The sequence below is a fragment of the Budorcas taxicolor genome, chromosome 20, assembly GCF_023091745.1.
Source record: "Budorcas taxicolor isolate Tak-1 chromosome 20, Takin1.1, whole genome shotgun sequence".
NCBI classification, from domain to species: domain Eukaryota; kingdom Metazoa; phylum Chordata; class Mammalia; order Artiodactyla; family Bovidae; genus Budorcas; species Budorcas taxicolor.
Window position 1 is genome coordinate 41766177 of NC_068929.1, and position 22410 is coordinate 41788586.

At 43.0% G+C, this 22410-nt stretch overlaps 1 protein-coding gene across 1 annotated transcript in view; it reads right to left on the reverse strand.

Moving 5' to 3' along the window:
* Positions 1-221: 221 nt before the first annotated feature.
* SPEF2 (sperm flagellar 2) overlaps positions 222-22410 on the reverse strand; it is a 195311-nt gene continuing 173122 nt past the window's right edge. Inside the window, exons 31-34 of the mRNA XM_052659101.1 lie at positions 18727-18906; positions 8019-8258; positions 7707-7829; positions 222-311 (exon numbers count right to left, since the gene is read on the reverse strand). Coding sequence (XP_052515061.1) covers positions 222-311; positions 7707-7829; positions 8019-8258; positions 18727-18906 — 633 coding nt within the window. The remainder of the gene's footprint in view (positions 312-7706; positions 7830-8018; positions 8259-18726; positions 18907-22410) is intronic.

A 22410-nucleotide genomic window follows, 5' to 3' on the forward strand; every position in this document is an offset into this window, starting at 1 on the left:
TTTTCAGAATCACTTCAAAATGCATTCCTTCTTACTTTGGATTTTGGCTCAGAAATTTAAGGTTTATTACAGAATATTCTTTGAATTAAGGAAGGAAGACTCCCTTTACAGTGCCCCTCCTAGGCTGGTAGGGGCCATTTCTTCACTTACAGTGACAATGTATACAACAAACACCATGTTCACATGAGTTGTTTGGAAGATTCATTGCTGCTCCCGTGCCTTCATTTCTTTTCCTCTGTAAGTCTTGAAGGAGACCTCTCTTCATCACTTCCTTGTACATGCTCACTCCTTTGGAGAATTATCTTAACATCCTAAGAGAAGAGATTCAAAGAGAAGTTACAACTCTTAATAAATGAATTAGAAGTAATGATTATTAATAATATGGGCTTTCAATATGTGGCAGGATTAAACAGTGAGTTTTTATTTTTTCCTTTGAAAAAATTGTTCTCTATTTAGTGCGAATCCTGCCTTGCAACTTATTAATTTTGCCAATGGAAAGATATCAAAGATCTTAGAGACTTCATTTCCCCATCTAGTAAGATCTAATAATAGAGTTGTCATATTAGAATAATTAGATAACATTTGTAAAAGCAATTACACAGTTCTTGTTTAGTTGCTAAGTCATGTCTGACTCCTTTGTGATCTCCTGGGCTGTAGCCCACCAGGCTCTTCTGTCCATGGAATTCTCCAGGCAAAAATACTGGAATGGGTTGCCATTTCCTTCTCTGGCAATTACAGCGAGTTTGGCACAAAATGGGCAAGACAAAACATTATTTCCCTATTAATCAATAAAAAACAATATTCATCTTCTATTAAAGGAAAATTCTAATGCTAAATTAATCATGTTTACAGATTTGTAGAATTTTAGAACAGCAGATTATTTTGAGGTGGGGAATTATCCCCTTTCTGTTTTATCTTTTAATATTAGGGATAGAATGATCTGTTTTTTATCCAATTAAAATATCCAACTATGCTGCATTTTAAATCACAGATGTTTATAAAATAAATTTAAGATATTATCACAATGTATTAATAGAAGGGGTTCAGTTCAGTTCAGTTCAGTCACTCAGTCATGTCCTACTCTTTGCAACCCCATGAATCGCAGCACGCCAGGCCTCTCCATCCATTACCAACCGCTGGAGTTCAGTCAAACTCATGTCCATCGAGTTGGTGATGCCATCCAGCCATCTCATCCTCTGTCGTCCCCTTCTCCTCCTGCCCCCAATCCCTCCCAGCATCAGGGTCTTTTCCAATGAGTCAAATCTTCGGATGAGGTGGCCAAAGTATTGGAGTTTCAGCTTTAGCATCATTCCTTCCAATGAACACCCAGGACTGATGGACTGGTTGGATCTCCTTGCAGTCCAAAGGACTCTCAAGAGTCTTCTCCAACATCACAGTTCAAAAGCATCAATTCTTTGGCGCTCAGCTTTCTTCACAGTCCAACTCTCACATCCATACATGACCACTTGACTAGATGGACCTTTGTTGCCAAAGTAATGTCTCTGCTTTTCAATATACTATCTAGGTTGGTCATAACTTTTCTTCCAAGGAGTAAGCGTCTTTTAATTTCATGGCTGCAGTCACCATCTGCAGTGATTTTGGAGCCCCCCCAAATAAAGTCTGACACTGTTTCCACTGTTTCCCCATCTATTTCCCATGAAGTGATGGGATGAGATGGCATGGTCTTAGTTTTCTGAATAGAAGGGGTACTAGCTAGCATAAGGGGAAAATGTAAAATGACATTTATTCAGTTTCCAGGTTTTTTTTTTTTTTTTTAGGGAACTATTTAAGAGTATAAGTTTCTTTACTTCAGAGCTGAGTTCCAAAAGTTTCTATTTAATTGTAGTCATTTTACTCATGAAAACATGAGTTAGTTCAACATCTGAACAGAGCCCTGCTGAGTGACACCCACATGGCTGTATCAGTCACTGCCAGGAAACATAGTGAATCATTTTCTTGAAGGAGCTTGTTCTTTGAAAATATAGATCTCCCACAGCTGAAGGGCAATCTTGGGCAAGTTAAGTGAAAAAGAACAGCTGCTTGCCATTGACCTTTCTGGTCCTACCCTCCACAGTACTTACTGACAGGTCTTCTTTGCAGAGAATATTATTTTTAACAGCTATTGCTGACGAGTGACTATTTACTTGGGGATTAAGGAATGAGTTGACCTGTGATTATTTGACACTCCATAGCATGGGGGAAAATTATAAGCTCTAGATATTTCAATCAGTCTTGGCTAGATTTATGGCTGAAATCAAGGGCCATAATTTTAAGTAACAGTTAGTGGAGAAAAGGCTGAGAGAGTCTAGAAATGTTTGGCATGGGTGCCTTGAAAACACAAAGCACTGAAGCAGCCATTGTATTTTGTTATAAACATAATAGAGGCCGTTGGAGTGTATCTTAAAGTCAGATACCTTGAAGACTGTGTCCCTTCTAGGTACATTTATATTTATAGGTACTTTGGCCTCATGTAATCAGGTCCTGACTCATTTGTTTCTAAGAAATTGTCCTGTGACATTCTGACTTTAACACTGAAAGATTTATTTTTATCTCCTAGTGAATGGAACCCTTAATATTAAGCCTATCCGCTGGATGTACAGGTTTTGTTAAAAGAGACTCATATTTATGCAGCATATGTGTGCATAACAAGAAACTACATTTGGTGAGTTGGTGCAGAAAATCCAATGCCCACTTACACTTGTAAATCTACTTATTGGAGGAAATTGACTTTCTTCACTAATCACCCAGTGATGGTGTTGTCAATGATCTTGTTATATTTAAGCAAAGGATTTTCTTAAGAATTTAGGAAACTTCTTTGAAAATAACCTCTCTATATAAACATCTATGAAAGAAGAAGTTAAATAAATGAGCTTGAATTGAATAACTATAAAATCCAAAACTAAACATGGATCTTCTGAGTTGCAGTTGACCACATGTGGATTCCTGGGACTTTGGTTTGGACTCCCTGTCATCATGACACTCTCCAGTGGAAGTCTCCTTTCTTTCCAGAGAGCAGACACTGAATTTGGCAGATGAAATGCCAGCTTTTAGTTCATCTGTGTAAATTTTGCACTGTTCAGAAATATTTCTTATGCACTGCAACCACCAACAGGCCAGCAGTAATAATAATAGTAATAATAATTACTATGTAGTGTTAGTCACTCAGTTGTGTCTGATTCTTAGCGATCCCATGGGCTATAGCCTGCCAGGCTCCTCTGTCCATGGAATTCTCCAGGCAAGAATACTGGAGTGATCCAGGGGATCTTCCTGACCCAGGAATCAAACCAGGTCTCCTGCATTGCAGGCAGATTCTTTACCATCTGAGCCACCACGGAAGCCCCTACTATGTAGTGAGGGCTTTCTATCTGCCAAGCACGGAGCTAAGCACTTTGTATGGCTTAAGTCATTTAATCTGTACAAGGACCTTGAGAGGCATGTTTGAGAATTAACCCTATTTTATAGATGGGGAAACCAAGGCACCATGGGGTCACTTGCCCAAGGTCACACAGTTAGTAGCTATGAACCCAATCAACATGGCTCCTGAGTCTGCTCTCCTAACCGCAAAGCCAGGCCACTTCTCCACAGGAGCAAAAAATAACATGTATCAAAATAATTACCCAAACTGGCTTTTTTCATATGTATTTTAAAATGTTTGCTAGTTCCAAACATGAATCTTGTAAACACAGAGCTGTTGGGTGACAACCTTTACTTCCCACTGTTTATAACAGCAAACAACATTTTAACCTGAAAAACCACACTCTAGTTTTTGCTCTACTTATCTTGAAAGATCTTCAAACAACATCACTGTGGTTAAAGTTCATTTTAAAAATGTGATCTATTTACTTGCACATGGATATCTGGAGCAAAAAAATTGATGACAGGATGAGAGTGTTAGTAATACAGTCTTCAGAGATTTTTTTCTTTTCCTTTCTTCTTTTTCTTTATTTGCTTAGTAAAAATGAGAGTAGAGCATCTTACTGGAAAGGGAACCTCTTTCCTTTTCAAGCATCACATTTAGGTTTTTCAGGTCAAAGGCTCAACTCTCGTCAGAATGGTGCCCTGACTAGATTCTAGCAGGTGGTTCACTGTCCTCTTGTCAGATTCCAGGGTGAAGTGATGACAGGGAGGAGAGATGAAGGACCAGGACGGGGGAGGGTTGAAGAAGCTGACTCGGCAGAAGCACCCTTGGCAATGAAGGAATGAACCATCGGACAGCTAGACAGACTGACAAGCTCTCTTTCTACTATTAGGGTGTCAGGTGACATTCATACTCTGAAGCTGGAGGTCAGAACAAGCTCCAGCTGTGGGGTGAGGGTGGGGGGAGGGGGGCAGGTGCTCTCAACCCGAGGGGTCTGTGCACCAAGCAGGATTTGGGGAACGTGAAGAGATCTTTTTGGTCATCAATGCATCAAGGTGCTCCCAGAATATAGTGGGCAGCAATTCAGAATGTCAGATGTTCTGCCATGCCAGAGTTGGTCCTGTGCTATTCAAAATGCCAGGAGTTGTATGCAAGACAGGAAAAAGACGCAGCTGTCTATAACGGACTTTTGGACTCAGAGGGAGAGGGAGAGGGTGGGATGATATGGGAGAGTGGCATTCTATCATGTATACTATCATGTAAGAATTGAATCGCTAGTCTATGTCTGATGCAGGATACAGCATGCTTGGGGCTGGTGCATGGGGATGACCCACAGAGATGTTATGGGGAGGGAGGTGGGAGGGGGGTTCATGTTTGGGAACACATGTAAGAATTAAAGATTTTAAAATTAAAAAAAAATAAAAAAAAAAAAAAAAAAAAAAAAAACAAAATGCCAGGAGTATTTCAGCTGGGGTGCATGCTGATAAAACTCCTTCCTAAATAAAAGAAATGCACAAAGTGATAAGAAGCCTGCTGACTCCAGCTTTCCCTGAGGATCAAAATCCATCTTCAGGGGATTGATCTTTGAAGGCAGTCAGCCATCTGTTGATGGAGTTTTTTCTTCAGGAACATGCCAGATAGAATCATCTCTGCAAAAGTCAGTAATAGACATTCTGGTCAGAGTAAAAATGTTCCCAAATCGTCCTGACTTTGCAGGGAGTTCTTCTCCCATAATAGGAAGAAGTGATGGTGGAATCATTTTAGGGTCCTAGTTGTTGTTGATAAGACAAGGTAAATCCTACTGCAGATTATTCTAGGGAACTGAAAATTATTTTGCTGGTTTAAAATAGGGGGGTTGTTCCCTGAAATGTGAAACAGAATGTGTAGGATGAAATGCACTCTAAAGAGATGGGCTTCTGGAACCCACCTCACACAGAATGATGGTTGCTCAGAGGACAGAAAAGGCAGGGAGATCCCACAAGTGGCAGACTGCCCCCCATCCTGCCTGTGACAACCATGCACCCACCCACCCACCTCTCTCCACCCCTTTGTCTAGTTCTGATGTGTGCTATTCCCACTAAATCCAGGGTGACACTAATTTATCCCATTCTCATCCTAAGTGGGGAAGAAAGCTGGTTTTTTTGAGTGAAAGTAGGAGTGTAAGATGCTGAAAAGGGACCTGTGACATATGGGTTTCATTGTGAAGAGTAAATGTTTGTGGGATGTATGAGTACAATTACTTGGAATATTGCCAACCACATATCCAAGTATTCTGGGCCTGTTTAAATAAAGAGACCAAAATAATTTTACAAAGAGGATGGTTAGATGTAGATATATAATGATGTGATATGGTTAGACGGCTTCCCTGGTGGCTCAGTGGTAAAGAAACCATCTGCCAATGCAGGAGACACACGGGTTTGATCCCTGGGTTGGGAAGATCCTCTGGGGGAACCCACTCCAGTATTCCTGTCTGGGAAATCCCATGGACAGAGGAGCCTGGTGGGCTACAGTCCATGGCGTCACAAAAGAGTAGGGCACGACTGAGCAACTAAGCAACAACAACAACAATGGTTAGAGATAAGGAAACACTTCATTTCAGTTCAGTTGCTCAGTCATGTCCAACTCTTTGTGACTCCATGGACTCCAGTACACCAGGCTTCCCTGTCCATCACCAACTCCCGGAGCTTGCTCAAACTCACGTCCATCAAGTTGGCAATGACATCCAACAATCTCATTGCCTGTCATTCCCTTCTCCTCCTGCCTTCAATCTTTCCCAGCATCAGGATCTTTTCTGATGAGTCAGCTCTTCACATCCGGTGGCCAAAGTATCAGGGAATTCAGCTTTAGCATCAGTCCTTCCAATGAATATTCAGGACCGATTTCCTTTAGGATTGACTGGTTTGATCTCCTTGCAGTCCAAGGGACTCTCAAGAGTCTACTCCAATATCACAGTTCAAAAGCATCAATTCTTCAGTGCTCAGCTTTAGATCACTTGCATCTTATCAAAATGAAAGCACTTTTATCAAAAACTCAGCTAACTCTCTGTAGTCCAATAAACCATTAGGAGAAGCCAAATAGGGAGACTGCATGCTGTTAAGTGTGTGAGGCTTGTGAGAAGGTTGTAGCAACCTGCCACATTCTGAAAGGTGGTCACCCCCAGCCTTCTGTAACCCTTGCTGTCGGGGACCCGGCCCTTGCCAGGTGGATGCACATTCAGCATGTGTGGTTGATGTGCGAGGTGATGGTGTGCGCTTTGAGCCCCAGCTCTTCCTCTCTTCCTTCCTTTATTCTGCTGACTTGGTCCAGCCTCTCTGGGTTTGGTCCTCAGTGTTCCCACCCTGAACAGTTTCTCTGATGGAACCCTTATCCCTTCTTTCAGAAGCGCGGTCACCAGATGAGTTACAGCAACAATGTGTATGTGATGAGAGTTTGGTGAATAAATCAGCACTTGGCTGGGGATCAGGGTCTCCTTTGTTCTCTTGGGCAGGGGGATTCTATTCCCCATGCTCTTCAATCATAGGCCAGGGTCATTCGATGGCTGGAATAATGCAGAACATGAATATAGCCACCCATCCAGCTTTTACTGCCATTTACCTCCAGCCTTCTGTGGTAGACTCAAGGCCTCAGAGTCCTGGTGGGGCAGCTCTATGGTATTATCCCTAGTATTGGCGGGCCTATTGGTGGTACTAATCATATTACGCATATACTGGTAGTGCTAACTATCATGGTACCCGTGTACTGACAGTCACTTCTACTCTGCCTGAACTCACTGCCCTTGCGCTATTGAGGGCTGGCCTTTTGGCTGGATGCTGTTACCAGCTTAGCTTCCTGAGACCCTGGTCTAGCCTAGTCCAGCTTCTTCCCTCCTTCTTTTCCTCCACAATAGTTTTATCCCACCAAGCCCTGAACCTGAATTCAATCACGTTAAGACAATCAAGAAAAACAGTCCTGATGAACCTATTTACAGGGAAGATAGGGAGACGCAGACGTAGAGAATGGACTTGCAGACACAGTGGGGGAAGGAGACGGTGGGATAAATTGAGAGAGTGGCATTGACATATGCATGTGTAGATATGCATATCATATGTAGAATAGATAGCCAGTGGGAAGCTATTATATAACAGACAGCCCAGCCTGGTGCTGTCTGATGACTTAGAGGGGTGGGATGCGATGGGGGAGGGAGGCTCACAAGGGAAGGGATATACATATATATATATTTATATATATACTATATATATATATAAAACAATGCAACATTTATAAAGCAATTATCCTCCAATAAAAATAAAATAAAATTATAATGACAATTTTAAAAAAGACTGTATTAGGATCTTTGGGTAATACTCACAGGGATCTTATAGTCTGGATAACTTGAAATCAGGTCTTGAATAAAAGGATGCTTCAGAAGAACAGCAACTTCAATTGGCTTGAGGTTCTTGGAACCTAGGTCCTGAAACACTTTTATGAAGTTCTTAAAAAGATACAAAAATAAGTTAATTAAATCTATGATCCTGATGATATTAAAAATGATTTACTAAAGGAATCATCATAATTTCTACATGTTGAGGCCTTTCAGGAGAAATTCTATGACCATACACTCAAAATTGATGGAAATTTTCTTGGGTATAGGTTGTCTCTTTAATGAAAGAATCCAACCAACCTCTAAATAAATGTTCTCTATCTTTCGGTGGCTGGCAAATCTGTTAGCGTCCAGTACTTCATTTCCTCCTCGGAACACTTGGAGTAATGTTTGCATGGAAATCATTTCCGTATTTGCATTTTCAGGGATTTCTTCTTCCTTTTCCTCCCCGTCCTCTTGTAATTCTCTTTCCTCACTCATAAAGTTGTCCTCGAGTTCAGGATATCCCTCAATGGGACTCATATCAGTAAAGGAAGAGGTCTGTGCAATTAAATAAAGAGAAGATGAAGTCTTTCCAGTAATAGAGATATTTACTGCTGCTGCTACTGCTAAGTCACTTCAATCGTGTCTGACTCTGTGCGACCCCATAGACGACAGCCCACCAGGCTCTGCCGTCCCTGGGATTCTCCAGGCAAGAACACTGGAGTGGGTTGCCATTTCCTTCTCCAATGCATGTAAATGAAAAGTGAAAGTGAGGTCGCTCAGTCGTGTCTAACTCTTCACGACCCTGTGGACTGTAGCCTACCAGGCTTTTCCGTCCATGGGATTTTCCAGGCAAGAGTACTGGAGTGGGATGCCATTGCCTTCTCTGAATAGAGATATTTAGAAAACATCAATTTTGTCCCGAACTTTTTATGCCTCGCGATGGTAATGCCCACTGGTGTGCTTCAGTCCGTGAGGTTGCAGAGAGCTGAACACGACTTAGTGACTGAGCAACAACCACAGACTAGCTAAACAAAGTCTAAAGATAGAATATGCTAGACAATAAGACAAGTGTTTCTTCCTTCTCAAATCAGAAACAACAGCAAGAAGAAGCAAAAGTGGTTACCAACTGGGAAGGGTAGGAGAGGGATAAATTAGGAGTTTGTAATTAACATATACACACGAATATATCTATAAAATAGATAACGAATGTCTTACTGTATACTCAATACTTTGTAATAACCTATGAGGGAAATGAATCTGAAATGAATCTGAAAAATATGTATGTATAGCTGAATCACTTTGCTGTACACCTGAAACTAACACAGCACTGTAGATCAATTATACTTCAATAAAAAATAATAAAGTAAAAAGAATAAAAAGAAAAGAAGTAGACTATGCTGGCCGCACTGGAAATCATGTCAAAATTCTAGACCAATTCTGCTGGTACTTGACAGAGGCCTTAGTGTGGGGTGAGTTTTATTTACTTTCACACATGCTTTTGCTTATCACTATTTCAGATATACTGTATGCACTTGTACTAAGTCCCGTCAGTTATGCTCCATTCTTGGTGACCCTATGGACTGCAGCCCACCAGGCTCCCCTGTCCATGGGATTCTCCAGGCAAGAATACTGGGGTGAGCTGCCATTTCCTTCTCTAGGCGATCTTCTCCATCCAGGGATAGAAACCACCTCTCTCCTACAGGCAGGGTCTTTACCACTAGTGCCCCCTGGGAAGCCCCAGATACACTGTATTACTCAATAAAAAAGCACTGAAATGAATTGTGTGACTTCTGTCAAACTTTTACACATGAATCTAGATTTTTGACAGGATTTGCTTTGGAAACTGCCTGCAGTCTAGAGGTTGTGGCAGGTTAATTTCTCAAGTTTGATAGATTCTGAGAAACTTTGGGGCCTTTGTTTGGATACTGGATGTTAAACTCAATGAAGCACTCAGAAAGTAAAATAGAAAACAGATTGAATACAGACAGATTGGGATTCATATTGCTGCTCTTTGAAACTTGGCCAAGAGCCATGAATTTAGATGCTGGCATTCCGAGCATGGGAAAGAGTAAATTGTTTCTGATGTACTTTCTTATGTATCAAAAGCCTGAAAAGTATCGCCTACCTTTTGACCCCGTAATTACTGATCTACGAACTGATTCTAAAGAAATATTCATGTGCACCAAGACTTTTGTATGTGGATGTTCATTTTGTGTTACTTACCGCAAAAATAGAAAACCTATGATTCCAACAACAGGGAATGGTGACATCAATGATAGTATCATTGGAATGATACTATCAATGATAGTATCATTGGAATGATGGAATGCTGTGCTGCTGTGTGCATTTTAGCTTAGAATGATAGTGAAAATGACAGTGAAAAAACACTCATGGGATAAGTGCAAAAGGGAACAAAACACAAATAATAAATACTGCCGGGGTCGAGCCCCGGTGGATCCAGGGTAATTCGAAGTGGGGATGGCATGGTGAGGAAAAACATATTTATTTAGAAATATAAAAGAGAGATTAGGAAAGAATAGTGTAGCAGGAAAATTTAGTGGAGAAAAGAGGCTGAATAACTTGGTTTACGGGGAAAGCTAATAAAACCTCAGGATAAGAGATTTGCACCATCTACATTAGGCCACCAGCGCCTGTTTGAATAGAGGAGGGTGCCCCACCTTGGGCTCCCTCTCTCATGGATCTTAGAAGCCAGGGCAAGTAAGTAGACATGGTGAGCCTCCACGCCCAAGATGGGAATTCAGACTGAAAATAGAGTAAAGAAGACACTGGGGAAACCAGTCCAGTGACTGGCCCATCCTCTATTGTCTTATATACTTTTGATTTTACATAGAGATCAATGGATAATACAAAATTATGCAGTGTCAACTGCCCTGTCTCTTATCGAGACCAGGCTTTCTCTCTGCATACCTAGTTGTATACATAAGTCTTAGGTGATTTACATCATCTTCTGGCCAGAAGGCCAATTAACATTTTATGGCCCTTTTCTGATAAGGGTAATAGTGTTGTTCTTCCCAAAGTCTGGTGCCACTCTCAGAAAGCACTAAATAAAGTTACATTCTTACATAGCAAGGATACAACAATTTATAACAAGGAAAAAGGAGTACAGTGATTCATAACAAAGAGAAAATTAATTAACTCAAAAGTCTAGTGCTGCTAACATCAAAACTACTATATTCCTATTTCTGCATCCTGATTACATTGATTAATATCCTCCCAGGTGCCTAAAAGATAAAGGCTATGGAGGCCTGGTGGCAAATATTAACTTAACAATGGAACCCTTCACCAAACTAATTCTTAGCTCTAAAAGGCTCTATATCTTTGAGATGTTTTGAGCTTCGTGCCTCTCACAGTTGGGGGCTGTAAACAATACACAAGTTGTAAAGTCAGGGCAGACCAGTCAGATAAGTTAGAAAGCCATCAAAGGGGTTTAAACCAAGACATTCTTTTTATATGCAGGAGACTGTTAACTGGAGCCCTAAGTTAATTCCTTTTAGAGGCAGAAGAGTGGAAAGCACAGTACAATAAGGCAGGCAGACTCTGGTTTTTGGGGGTAGATGTTCAGGAAAACCCAGGGGGTACCCCTGAAGCCTGACTTGCCTTGCCCATCAGGCCTCTCCGCATGACCTTGTCATGGGTGGGATCTCCCGTGCTGGCTCCCAGCAAAATACACCAGGGTCCTCATTTCCTTATATATCTAATACTTATTAATGAAAAAGAAGAGAAACTGATACATTAAAGAACTGACAGTAGTTACTACCTCTGATTGGTCAAACAGGTGATTTACTTTTTATTTTGTCCTTTGCAAGTTCTCTGCAGTAGATTTGCATTTATAATATTTACTGCAATAAATGTGTTGTGTGTTTCTGATGATGAAGTGATAGATATTCAATGATTTGCTGTTGGGGTCCAGCCCCAGTGGATCCAGGGAATTTGAAGTGGGGATGGAGTTGGCGAAGAAAGATTAATTAGAAATTTAAAGAGAGATTAGAAGAGAATAATGTAGTGAAAAAATAGAGGATAAAAGAGACTGATATTCCTTGGTTTACACGGAAAGCTAATAAAGTCTCAAGACAAGAAACTTGCACCGTTTACGTTAGGCCACAGGCTCCCGCTTGAATAACAGAGGGTGTCCCACCTTGGGCTCCCTCTCGCGTGGGTCTTAAAAAGCCCAGGCAAATAAGTAGACACAGTGAGCCTCTGTGTTCCAAGGGATCAGCCTGAAAAAGAGAGGGAGGGAGAGGGAGAAAGAGAGAGAGAGTCGACACGGGGGAGGCCAAGCTTGTGCAAAAACCCTGTAACTTTATTTTTAAAAGGTACTTATATACCCTAAGTTTTATATAATGGAAGATACAGAGTCATGTAGGGGCAGCAGTCCTGACCCTTATCGATACCAGGCTTTCTTTCTCTTGTCTTTCCGTATACAAAAGGTCTCAGGTGATTTACATTATCTTCTGGCCAAGAGGCCTATTAACACTTTATGGCTCTCTTCCTTAATGAATGTTAATCTCATTTCCCCTGAAGTGTTTTTCTTTAATCTGTATCACTCTCAAAGCACAAAAGTTACATTCCTGTAGAGCAAAGGTGCAGTGGGTTATAACAAAGAAGGTACTTAACTCAAAGATCTATGTTGTTACTTGTTTTTTTCTATATACCAACTATATCAACAAATAAAAGATATGAAAACTTGGCAGCAAGTATTGGCTCAACAATGAAACCCTTAATCAGTCCTATTCTAATGATTTTGACTCCTTGGAAGTCCCTACATTCCTAGGATGTTTTAAGCTTCCTGTGCCTCTCACCATTGGGAGGCTGCAAACAATCACATGTGCAGCTGAAAGAGTCCAGACAAACCTGTCAGGCAGGCTAGAAAGCCATCAGAGGGGTTTTTGGATTGAAACACTCTTATTATGCCCAGGAGATTTATTATCTAAAAGCTCTAAATTAACTTTTTCCAGAAAAAGGTGGTGGAGGGACAGCCCCCTGTTAATGTCAGAGGAGTTGGTGAAAGGCATAATACAGTAAGGAAGACAGATTTTTGGTTCTGGGGATAGATGCTTGAGAAAATCCAGGGGGGACCCCTGAGGCCTGATTCCACCTTTGCATTTTGTCAGGCCCCCTTCCTCATGACCTTTGCCACGGGTGGGATTTCCCATGCTGGCTCCTGGCATCTTGCCATGAAAAAATGAGTGTTTTCAGAATGTTGACTGGCCCGATGTCATAGAACACCTGAGGGCTGGTTCTCCTTTATTCTGAGGAAGGAAAAATGCTAATTTAGGTTTAAAATTAGAAGAGTGTGCCATTGCCTGCACATACTCAATTCAGTAGAAGCATTAAGTGCATAGATCATACAAGTTCTTTCCAAATAGCCACTGAAGTCCCATGTGTAAAAAGACTATACCAGGGCACAGAATTAAGCCTCTGGTCATCGTAAGCCCCTCTGAAGGATGTGTAGAGGCACAGGGTGGTGCAACGGAGATAGGTTGCATTTGGCCTAGTTCTGTGTGGTCACCTTGCTTTAGTTGAGTTTCTGTATCCTTTGCTAAATTGGAAATATAATCTGATCTTGAAGTTCTTGGAACTGAATATATCTATCTATTTAGTCTTCCTTGTTTATCTATCTGTCTACCTATCCAATTAGCTTCTTCTCCATTTTAAGCAACTGTAATATTGATTTACTTGGCAGAAATGTGAAACTGACTTTTTTGTCTCTACCTAGGAAGCTTTGGCAGAGAAGGCAATGGCACCCCACTCCAGCACTCTAGCCTGGAAAATTCCATGGATGGAGGAGCCTGGTGGGCTGCAGTCCGTGGGGTCGCTGGAGTCAGACACGACTGAGTGACTTGACTTTCACTTTTCACTTTCATGCACTGGAGAAGGAAATGGCAACCCACTCCAGTATTCTTGCCTGGAGAATCCCAGGGACAGGGGAGCCTGGTGGGCTGCCGTCTAAGGGGTCGCACAGAGTCGGGCACCACTGAAGTGACTTAGCAGCAGCAACAGCAACAGGAAGCTTGGGAATCATCACACTGGCTTCCCATCAATAATCCCTTGAAGAGACGGAACATTGAGTGTGGTGAAAAGAACCGTGTTGAGACATAGAATGTCTTGCTGATAGTATGAAGAATGAGTGAATTTCTATTCAGACAGAAACTGTAGGTGAGCACATGATGAATTGGGATGGATGAGCAGGCGATACCAAAATTAAAGAGCAAGAATCTGGTCTCTCTTCATCATTTCTGGAACTAGAGAGGGCCCAAATTCTCAAAGGCTTGATATTATCATCATGGGATAAATGGATTTTTAAAAATTTTAGCCCAAAGATAACAAATTAAACATTTGAATGAAGAATGTTTTTCAAATGGCATTATGTCATTAGGTCTTATTAGGTCAGAGGATACTTTATAAGCATTTGCTAATTTTGCTCTTTAAGGGGTTGGACAGAATAGATTTAGTGGTTCAGTGGGAAGGGAGGGAGTGAAGGGCGGCCAAGATGAGAACCCAAGGAGCCAGCTCAGTCTCCTGGCAGGACTTCAGGGCGTGCACAGGAGAGGTGCTCTCCAACAGACCGCAATTGTGGATATGGATGTATGGACAAAACCAGGCATGCTGGTTTGGAGAAAAGCCAGGGCTTCTGAATGAGCAATTATTAGAGGCATCAAAACTCTGTGTGAGTCACATTATCTTCTAAGCAACAGGCAGATTGTGGGGCTGGCAAGCACTTTGTCACACTCTCAGAGGCAGCCCTTGAGGACTCCCAGCAACATGTCTTCAGAATGGTGCCTGAGTGTGAACTTCTACCATTCAATCTGTTTAGTTCCCCACATCTCAGAAGCAGAACAGAAGGTCAGTCCTCCAGACTAATGTAAACAAAGCATCAAAGAGCAGAATGGGAGGAACGTTTAAGTTATTTGAACCCCAAGGCCTCAACCCACCTGTCAAGATGCTTTAACAAGACTCTCAAAACGTGGGCAGTTCAAGCTCACAATTTACTAAATTCCAATATCATAACCCCGAATCCCACAGGCCAGGATGAACAAACATCAACTTCTTTGATGTTTCACATTAACTAGTGCCTGGTCATGAGTGCTTGGCTCTCGAGCTTCTTTAAACTACCCAAAGAAGCTGTGGATATAAACAGGAGGTCTGTGCCACACTGACTAAGCCAGCGTGTAAGGAAGAATACAGTGAGGAAGAATGAAACATCAGGGAGATTTCCAGTTGTTTATTTGGAAAGCAAAAACTGAGATCTGATTAAATGTCTTGGGAGTAAACACAGAACTGTTAACCTGTTACAGGCATTGTTTCTGAGCAGGCTCATTTTAACTTCCTGGGATCAGGTTGCCCAGGAAACCAGAACACAGTTGGAAAGGGCACAGAGAGGCAGCAGGATAATTGGAGGCAGGATGGTGAGAGCTAGGAGGAGGCAAGAATGGGGGAGGCGATGGGTCCTGTATGCCAAAGGCTCCTATGCTTCACTCCCAGCCAGGAGCATGCCTGTGCATGTGGCATGTGACAGACCTGCCCCCACCCTGGTTTCTTTGCTGCTGTGCAGCGGTTGTGGGAGAATTGTTGCACAGTGTCCTTGGACTTTAAAAGAGTTCTTAAGAGAAGTAACCCAGGGAGCTGCTTCCTGGGCGAGCACTAGCTCTGGGGTCAAGGCCAGAAGGGATGCAGCCTCTTACAGTGCTGGTGGTAGCTGGCCTGGGTGCTACCCATCCAGACAGCTGTCTGTTGCTATGGCAACTCTTCTAGCATAGGCTGCCTTTTCCTGGTTTTTCTGGTGACTCAGTGCAGCCTCCGGGAGAAGGAAATGGCAACCCACTCCAGTATTCTTGCCTGGAGAATCCCAGAGATGGAGGAGCCTGGTGGGCTGCCGTCTATGGGGTCGCACAGAGTCGGACACGACTGATGCGACTTAGCAGCAGCAGTGCAGCCTCCAAATCTGCTATTTTTTCTGCCTCTTGAATGTCTGCTCTCCTCCTCTCTGCTTCAGAGATGGGAGTCCACCCCTTCCTTCTCTCTTCTTCTCTTTCTTCCCTTTTACCAACACACATGGAGAACTTGTTATGTGCATTGCTGAGCACTTGCTACTTTAGAGGACGCAAAGAGGGGTAACAAGTTGTCTCCAGTGCACAGTGGAAATAACAGAAGTAGGAGTCAATAGATAAACCACTCCCTGCTTGCATTACTAGTCTTGCTTCCCTCCTGTGCTCCCTACAGTCTGTTCTATATGGGCATCCATTTCAAATGAAATGACCCTGCTCCAGTGCCTTCTCATCTCATCTCTTGGCACAGCCAAAGCCAAGGTCCTTCAGGGACCCTCAGAGTCCTCTCCTCATCACTGTCCTTTCCTGCTGCTCTCCTCCAGCTCAGTGCTCTGCAAGTGCTGACTTGAGGTTCTTTGGGATGCACCAGGCATGGCCCCACATGAGGTCTTTTGCATCCATTGAAGTCTTCATTTAAATGCTCTTCCTCCAGAGGTCTATCTGCAAGGCTCTCTCGCTTACCTCTCTGGGCCTTTGCCTATATGTCTTTGCACAGAGACACCTTCTGTGAAGACCCTATTCAACACGGCAACTCCTTCCCAAACTCCTGTATTTTTCCCTATCTTCTTTTTCATCTGTGGCATTCATCACCATTTGATTTAGCCTTCACTTTACTTGCCTTATCCCCAGGTCAAGGGTAGTTCCAAAGTCACCAAGGTGCTGGATAAGTAATTGAATAAATGCCTGGGTATGTGGGATGGTTCTCAGTCTTGCCAGAGAGGATCTGGATATAAATGGGGCCCAGGTGAGGGAGTGGTCAGTGTGTCAGGGGGAGCTTCATGAATGAGCTGGTGTAGGAAATAGGCCTCGAATACTGGAGAGGCCTTGAACCTCTTGAACCAGATGAGCTGGCAGGTGCTCCAGGTGGAGGGAACGGCAAGAGCAAAGACACAGAGGGGGCAAAAAAGAAGGCACAGACCTCTCTTTGGATCAGTAAGGCCTCATGCTAATCTGTCTTTTATTCTGTGTTCCCTCCATGTTTGGGCCATCATTCCCTCGTCCTCCCATTCTTTCTTGTATGGTGAAAGCGAAGTGTCAGTCACTCAGTTGTCTCCTCTGTCCATGAGATCTTCCAGGCAAGAAGAGTGGGTAGCCATTTCCTTCTCCAGGGGACCTTCCTGACCTAGGAATTGAACCTGGGTCTCCTGCATTGCAGGGAAATTCTTTACAGTCTGAGCCACCAGGGAAGCCCTGTATGGGTATGGGCAACTGGATTTGTAACCCTTGTAGATCACAGGACTACACAAAGGGTATAATTTACAAAGCTAATAGTGAGTTAACTGATTGTTCCACTCAATGAAATGTATTTACTGAGCTCTATAGCAGTAATTCAGGTTCAGGAATGCAGGTTTGGGGATGCAGAACAAGAGAGATGGCCCTTCCCTGACCACCAGGGCAGAATGGAAGCTGACCACATAAAGCAATTGTCTGTGAGGGTTACTGTGAGGGAAGAAGTGCAGGGAGCTATGGGAACACAGGCAGGGTGCTGCCACCACTGCAGGTCAGGGAAGGTCTCCTAGAGGACAGACATTTCATAGAGACCTCAAGGCAGGTCATGATCCATGCCAGAGATGGGTGAAGGAGGCCCAATCCATACAGAAATGCAGAGACATCCCTGTGTGTGTGCACGTGCTAAGTCATTTCAGTCATGTCCAACTCTTTGTGACCCCATGGACTGTAGCCTGCCAGACTCCTCTGTCCATGGGATTTCACAGACAAAAATACTGGAGTGGCTTGCCATTTCCTCCTCCACAGCATCAACCCAGGGATCAAACCTGCAGCATCTCTGTCTCTTATGTCTCCTACATTGGCAGGCAGAGTCTGTATCACTAGCGTCACCTGGGAAGCCCTGGGAAAGTGGCAAAAGGAGTCCCAAGTGAAGGCAGACTACATCTGGCTTGTCATTTATTTGGGAAAATGTAAGTGGTCCTCCTATGGTCTAAGAAGACAGCATTCTCGAGTGGGAATAACAACTCGTTGCCGAACTTTGTGTTATTGAGTCAGTGTTAATGCTCCATTGACAGAGCATTGGGGTGAAGAGCCCTGAGCTGTCAGCTTCCTAGACAATAGTCCAGCCTCAGCCTGGTTCTGATAGAAGGGGTAGGAGTTCCTCCTGGCCATTTGCCCAGGGCTGACATTTGGAGATGAGAGGGTCTATCTATGTCTTTTGGGATGTGAAAGCTATCACAGGAGCTTCCCATTTTCACTCAGAGAACCCAGCGTATTTTTTCTGTGAAAGGAAAAGAACTGTGGCTGGGAAATCTGAGGAGTCTGGACACATAGTAGCCCTCTGCCCTCCGTGTCCACAAAGAAGAACAGAGGAAAGCGTTCCACTATGAGGGCCACAGCTCACCTCACAAGGTCTGCTGCAGACTAAAAAGTCAGACCAGCAGGCACCTCATAAGTCAGTCCTCTGTTCTGAGACTTTTCTATCCACCCTGCCCCCCACCAAAGTCAGGGAATGTTAACCCTTTATAAATCTATGGTGGGTTGTGAGGTTTTACTGCACATTAAGGTTTTCTGTCCCTGGAGGCAGGTGACACAAAGATTGCCCATGCATCTTAGGTGGCCAAGTTTGGGCCTAAAACTCTATCAAGTGTTACAAATCTGTGGTATATGTTCGAAGGTTGAACTTGTTTTACATAGAATTTCCACATAGTGTGACAAACAGCCTGGATTAATACCCAGTTCATTCTCATTTATCAGGATTAGCACTTCATGCAAAATAAAGACTGTCCCTGACAGAGCAATTTTGGTTCCACCAAGAAACTTTGAGCAAATTTTGGATTTCACTACCAAAGCATTTTTTTTTTTTCAGAGTTGGCCCCAAGATCTAATTCAACTGAGTATGGCCAAGTCTATCCAAGACCTAGTAAAGCATTGTGTGAGGAAAAGTTCAGAATCTTCTGGGATCCCCTCCAGACCCCAACGCTAGTCCATTTCTGGAACACAATTACCTTTGCTGCAACAGGATGAGGCATTTCAATTGGCTGGAAGACGTGAGTCCCAATGGCTACGCTGAGGGCCCTGTAGACCCCTTCTGTACTGTCTGGATGGCAAGCAAAATAAAGCAGCATCTGTGTGTAGTCAAGCTGGGGTGGAACCTTCTCGCAGTCAGCAAACAACCTAAAGAAAAACTGTCACACAAAAAAGAATTTCAGCCAGAGGGAAAATGCAAACCATCGGGTAGACAGTGGATGCACAGACAATGAAGAATCTCTCCAGGAGTTTTGGAATAAGGTCATTTTCTGAGGACTGAATTATTAAAACTAACATGTAATGAATGGTATTAACTGAAAAGTAAGCTAAATATTTTTTTAAAAAAAGTAGGGCTCTAAAAATTCTGATGTTCTAATGAGGTGGGTGAACCTAGAGCCTATTAGACAGAATGAAGTAAGTCAGAAAGAGGAAGACAAATATTCGTGTGTGTGTGTGTGTGTGTGTGTGTGTGTGTGTGTGTGTATGTATATACAGGAGACACAAGAGATGAAGGTTTGATCCCTGGGTCAGGAAGATCCCCTGGAGTGGGAGATGGCAACCCACTCCACTATTCTTGCCTGGAGAATCCCATGGATAGAGGAGCCCGGTGAGCTACAGTCCATGGGCTTGAAGAGACAGACAAGAGGCATGTGCTGATTAAAGTGGTGCGTATTAGGTAGAAAAAGAGAGCAAGGACCTTTCTGTCCATCCTCAACTCCATCCTGACACACTGGCCCTGACTTCCAATCATGAAGCTTCTGGTACATCCCTCTCTGTGGGAAGTGGGAGAAGGGAGGGCACAATGCCCAGAGCCACTGGGACTCCAGCCATTAGCCTCCTTGTTTCAGCCACTTGACTCTGAACTCCCTAACCTGTTGATGCAATGCGACTCCTTCCAGTGAGGACTCTCACAGAGGAAGAGTGTGCTTATCAATGAATACCAGCTTTTTCAGCAAGTCTCTCCCACATCCTGAATGACTGAGCTTCTAGTCAGTTCTAGACGCATTGTCTCATGCATTTGACAGCAGAGTTGGTGCTTGGGGATCTAATATCATCCTCTGGGGCCTGGCAAAGCCCAGGCCAAACCCTGGGACACACAGGCCACACTTAAATATCTAGGGACTTCTGTTCTGGGAAGCAGCTGGCTCTTCTCAAACATGTGTGCTTAGTAACCTTTTAAAAATGTAGACTCTAATTAAGTAGATGGTTCTGGATGTTTGTGGGAGACCCCCGTTCGATTCCTGGGTCGGGAAGATACCCTGGAGAAAGGATAGGCTACCTACTCCAGTATTCTTGGGCTTCCCTTATGGCTCAGTTGGGAAAGAATCTGCCTGCAATGTGGGAGAACTGGGTTTGATCCCTGGGCTGGGAAGATCCCTTGGAGAAGGGAAATGCTACCCACTCCAGTATTCTGGGTCACAAAGAGTCGGACACAATTGAGCGACTTTCACATTTTCTTTCTTTCTTTTCTGGATGTTTAGTAGATGGCCTAAGTTTCTTTATGTTTAGCCAGCCCCTAGGTGATTCCAAAACTGCTGGTTCTGACTTACACTTTGAGAAGCAAGAATCTAGATCTAGAGATAGCATGTCATTCTTTAAAAAAATTTTTTTTAATTGGAGTATAATTGCTTTACAACTTTGTGTTGTTTCTTCTGTTCAACAATGTGAGTCAGCTGTATGCCCTCTCTCTTGAGCCTCCCTCCGACCCCTCCATCCCACTCCTCTAGGTCATCACAGAGCACCAAGCTGAGCTCCCTATACTACACAGCAGCTTCCCACTAGCTATCTGTTGCACACATCATGTCATTCTTTATTACTAGCAATCCTTACAACTATTAGCAAATTCAATTATACATCCATGATGAATTGGTAAAATAAATTCCTGATATTTGACAAATCTAATCCAAATTTAAATAAAAATAACTTTAATAGGAAAACACTGAAGTCTAAAGCATAACACAAACTAAACTTCATAGCATAAACTAAAGTTATGCTATGAAGCAGAAAAGAATTTTTGAGGTCAATGGGCTCTGCAAGCTCAATCATTCAGTCCTATCTTAATCATAAGTTTACTGAGTATTTGCTGTAAGCAGGCACAGAGCCAGGCTCAGATGGTCAGGCAGCCTTAGATTTTTCAAGAGTCATGATCCAGCTTTTGGGTTCCTTCAGGACCTTGTATTTATTTCCTCTTCCCACTTGTCATTGGAAGTCCTCAGGGATTTCCAGCAGGACATGGGGTAGAAGGGTGTTGACACAGATAGATAACCATGGCATTGTCCTTTCATACTTATCTTCCATTTCTTTCATATGAATTCTTGACCTTCAGTATTATTTCCACTGAAATGCTCTTGAAAATGCTATGTAGGTGCAACACATTATTTTTATTAACAAAGAGGCTGAATATGATATATTGAAGGAAGATGTGAAAAAATAAAGTGAACTGATATGTGAACTCCTTCTCTAACTACACAGGCTTGATTTTAAATCAGTGGATGAAACATGTAAAAAAGGTAAGGCCTGCTATATTCTTAAGATCATTTAAAATGTTTTTATGGGAAGAATTCTAAGAAGGCTTTGAAGTTTCCTGCCCCTTGGAGTACTCCCTTGAATAAATATCTTGTATAACCCCTTCCCCTTGAGTGTGAGGGATCTTAAATGTGATGAGAAAGTCATTCCCAGGAATGAAGGCAAAGAGATTCTGCAGACAATTAAGGTACTTAATCAGTGGGTTTTGAGTTAATCAAAAGAGACCCCAAACTTGGGTCCTGATTTAATCATGTGAGGTGTTTTTTAAAAAGGACTCTTTTTAAGGAAGGTCTTAAGGAAGAGACTAGAGATTTGAAGCCAGTGAGATGCTCTCCTGCTGGTGAAGAAGCAAATCTCACACTGTAAAAAGGCCATGTGGCAGGGAACAATAGGCAGCCTCTCGGAGCTGCAGTTCTCAGTCCTACAGGATAATTCTGCCAACAGCCAGTCCTGGAACCAATCAACCCTGGGTTTTGATGGTAGAACTACCAAGGCTTCCTAAAGGATCGGCTGTGAGAGTTTGGAAAGAAAAAAAGGAAAAGAACTGGGGATGACTCTAGGGTTTTGGCCTGACCAATAGAAAGGTCAGAATGTCCACTGACCAAGAGGGAGTGGGCTCTGGGTGAGGGCAGGGCAGTAGGGTGGGGAGATGGGGGTCAGGACTCAGACTCGGATGCAGTAAGTTTGAAATGTCTACTAGAACATCCACGTGGAGAGGTCCAATAAGCAGCTCTGTTTAGGAGTCTCATGTTTGGGAGACAGGTTGGGGGTCAAAATAAGACTCTTGGGATTTGTTAGCAAATAGATAGTATTTCAAAACACAAGCCTGGCTTCAACAAATGGTAATAGTCCAAGGTCCACTGTAGGGGGAAATGGAAGACTACTTCAGTATTTCTGAACCCCATAAACAGTAGGAAAAGGCAAAAGAAATGGCACCAGAAAATGAAACCAGCCCTTGCACCAGGTCGGTAGGTGTCCAACATGCTCCTGGGGAAGAGAGGAGAAATAGCTTCAGAAAGAATGAAGAGGCTGCACCAAAGTGGAAATGACGCCCAGTTATGGATGTGTTGGGTGGTGAAAAAAAGTGATGCTGTAAACTATGATATTGCATAGGAAACTGGAATGTTAAGTCAATT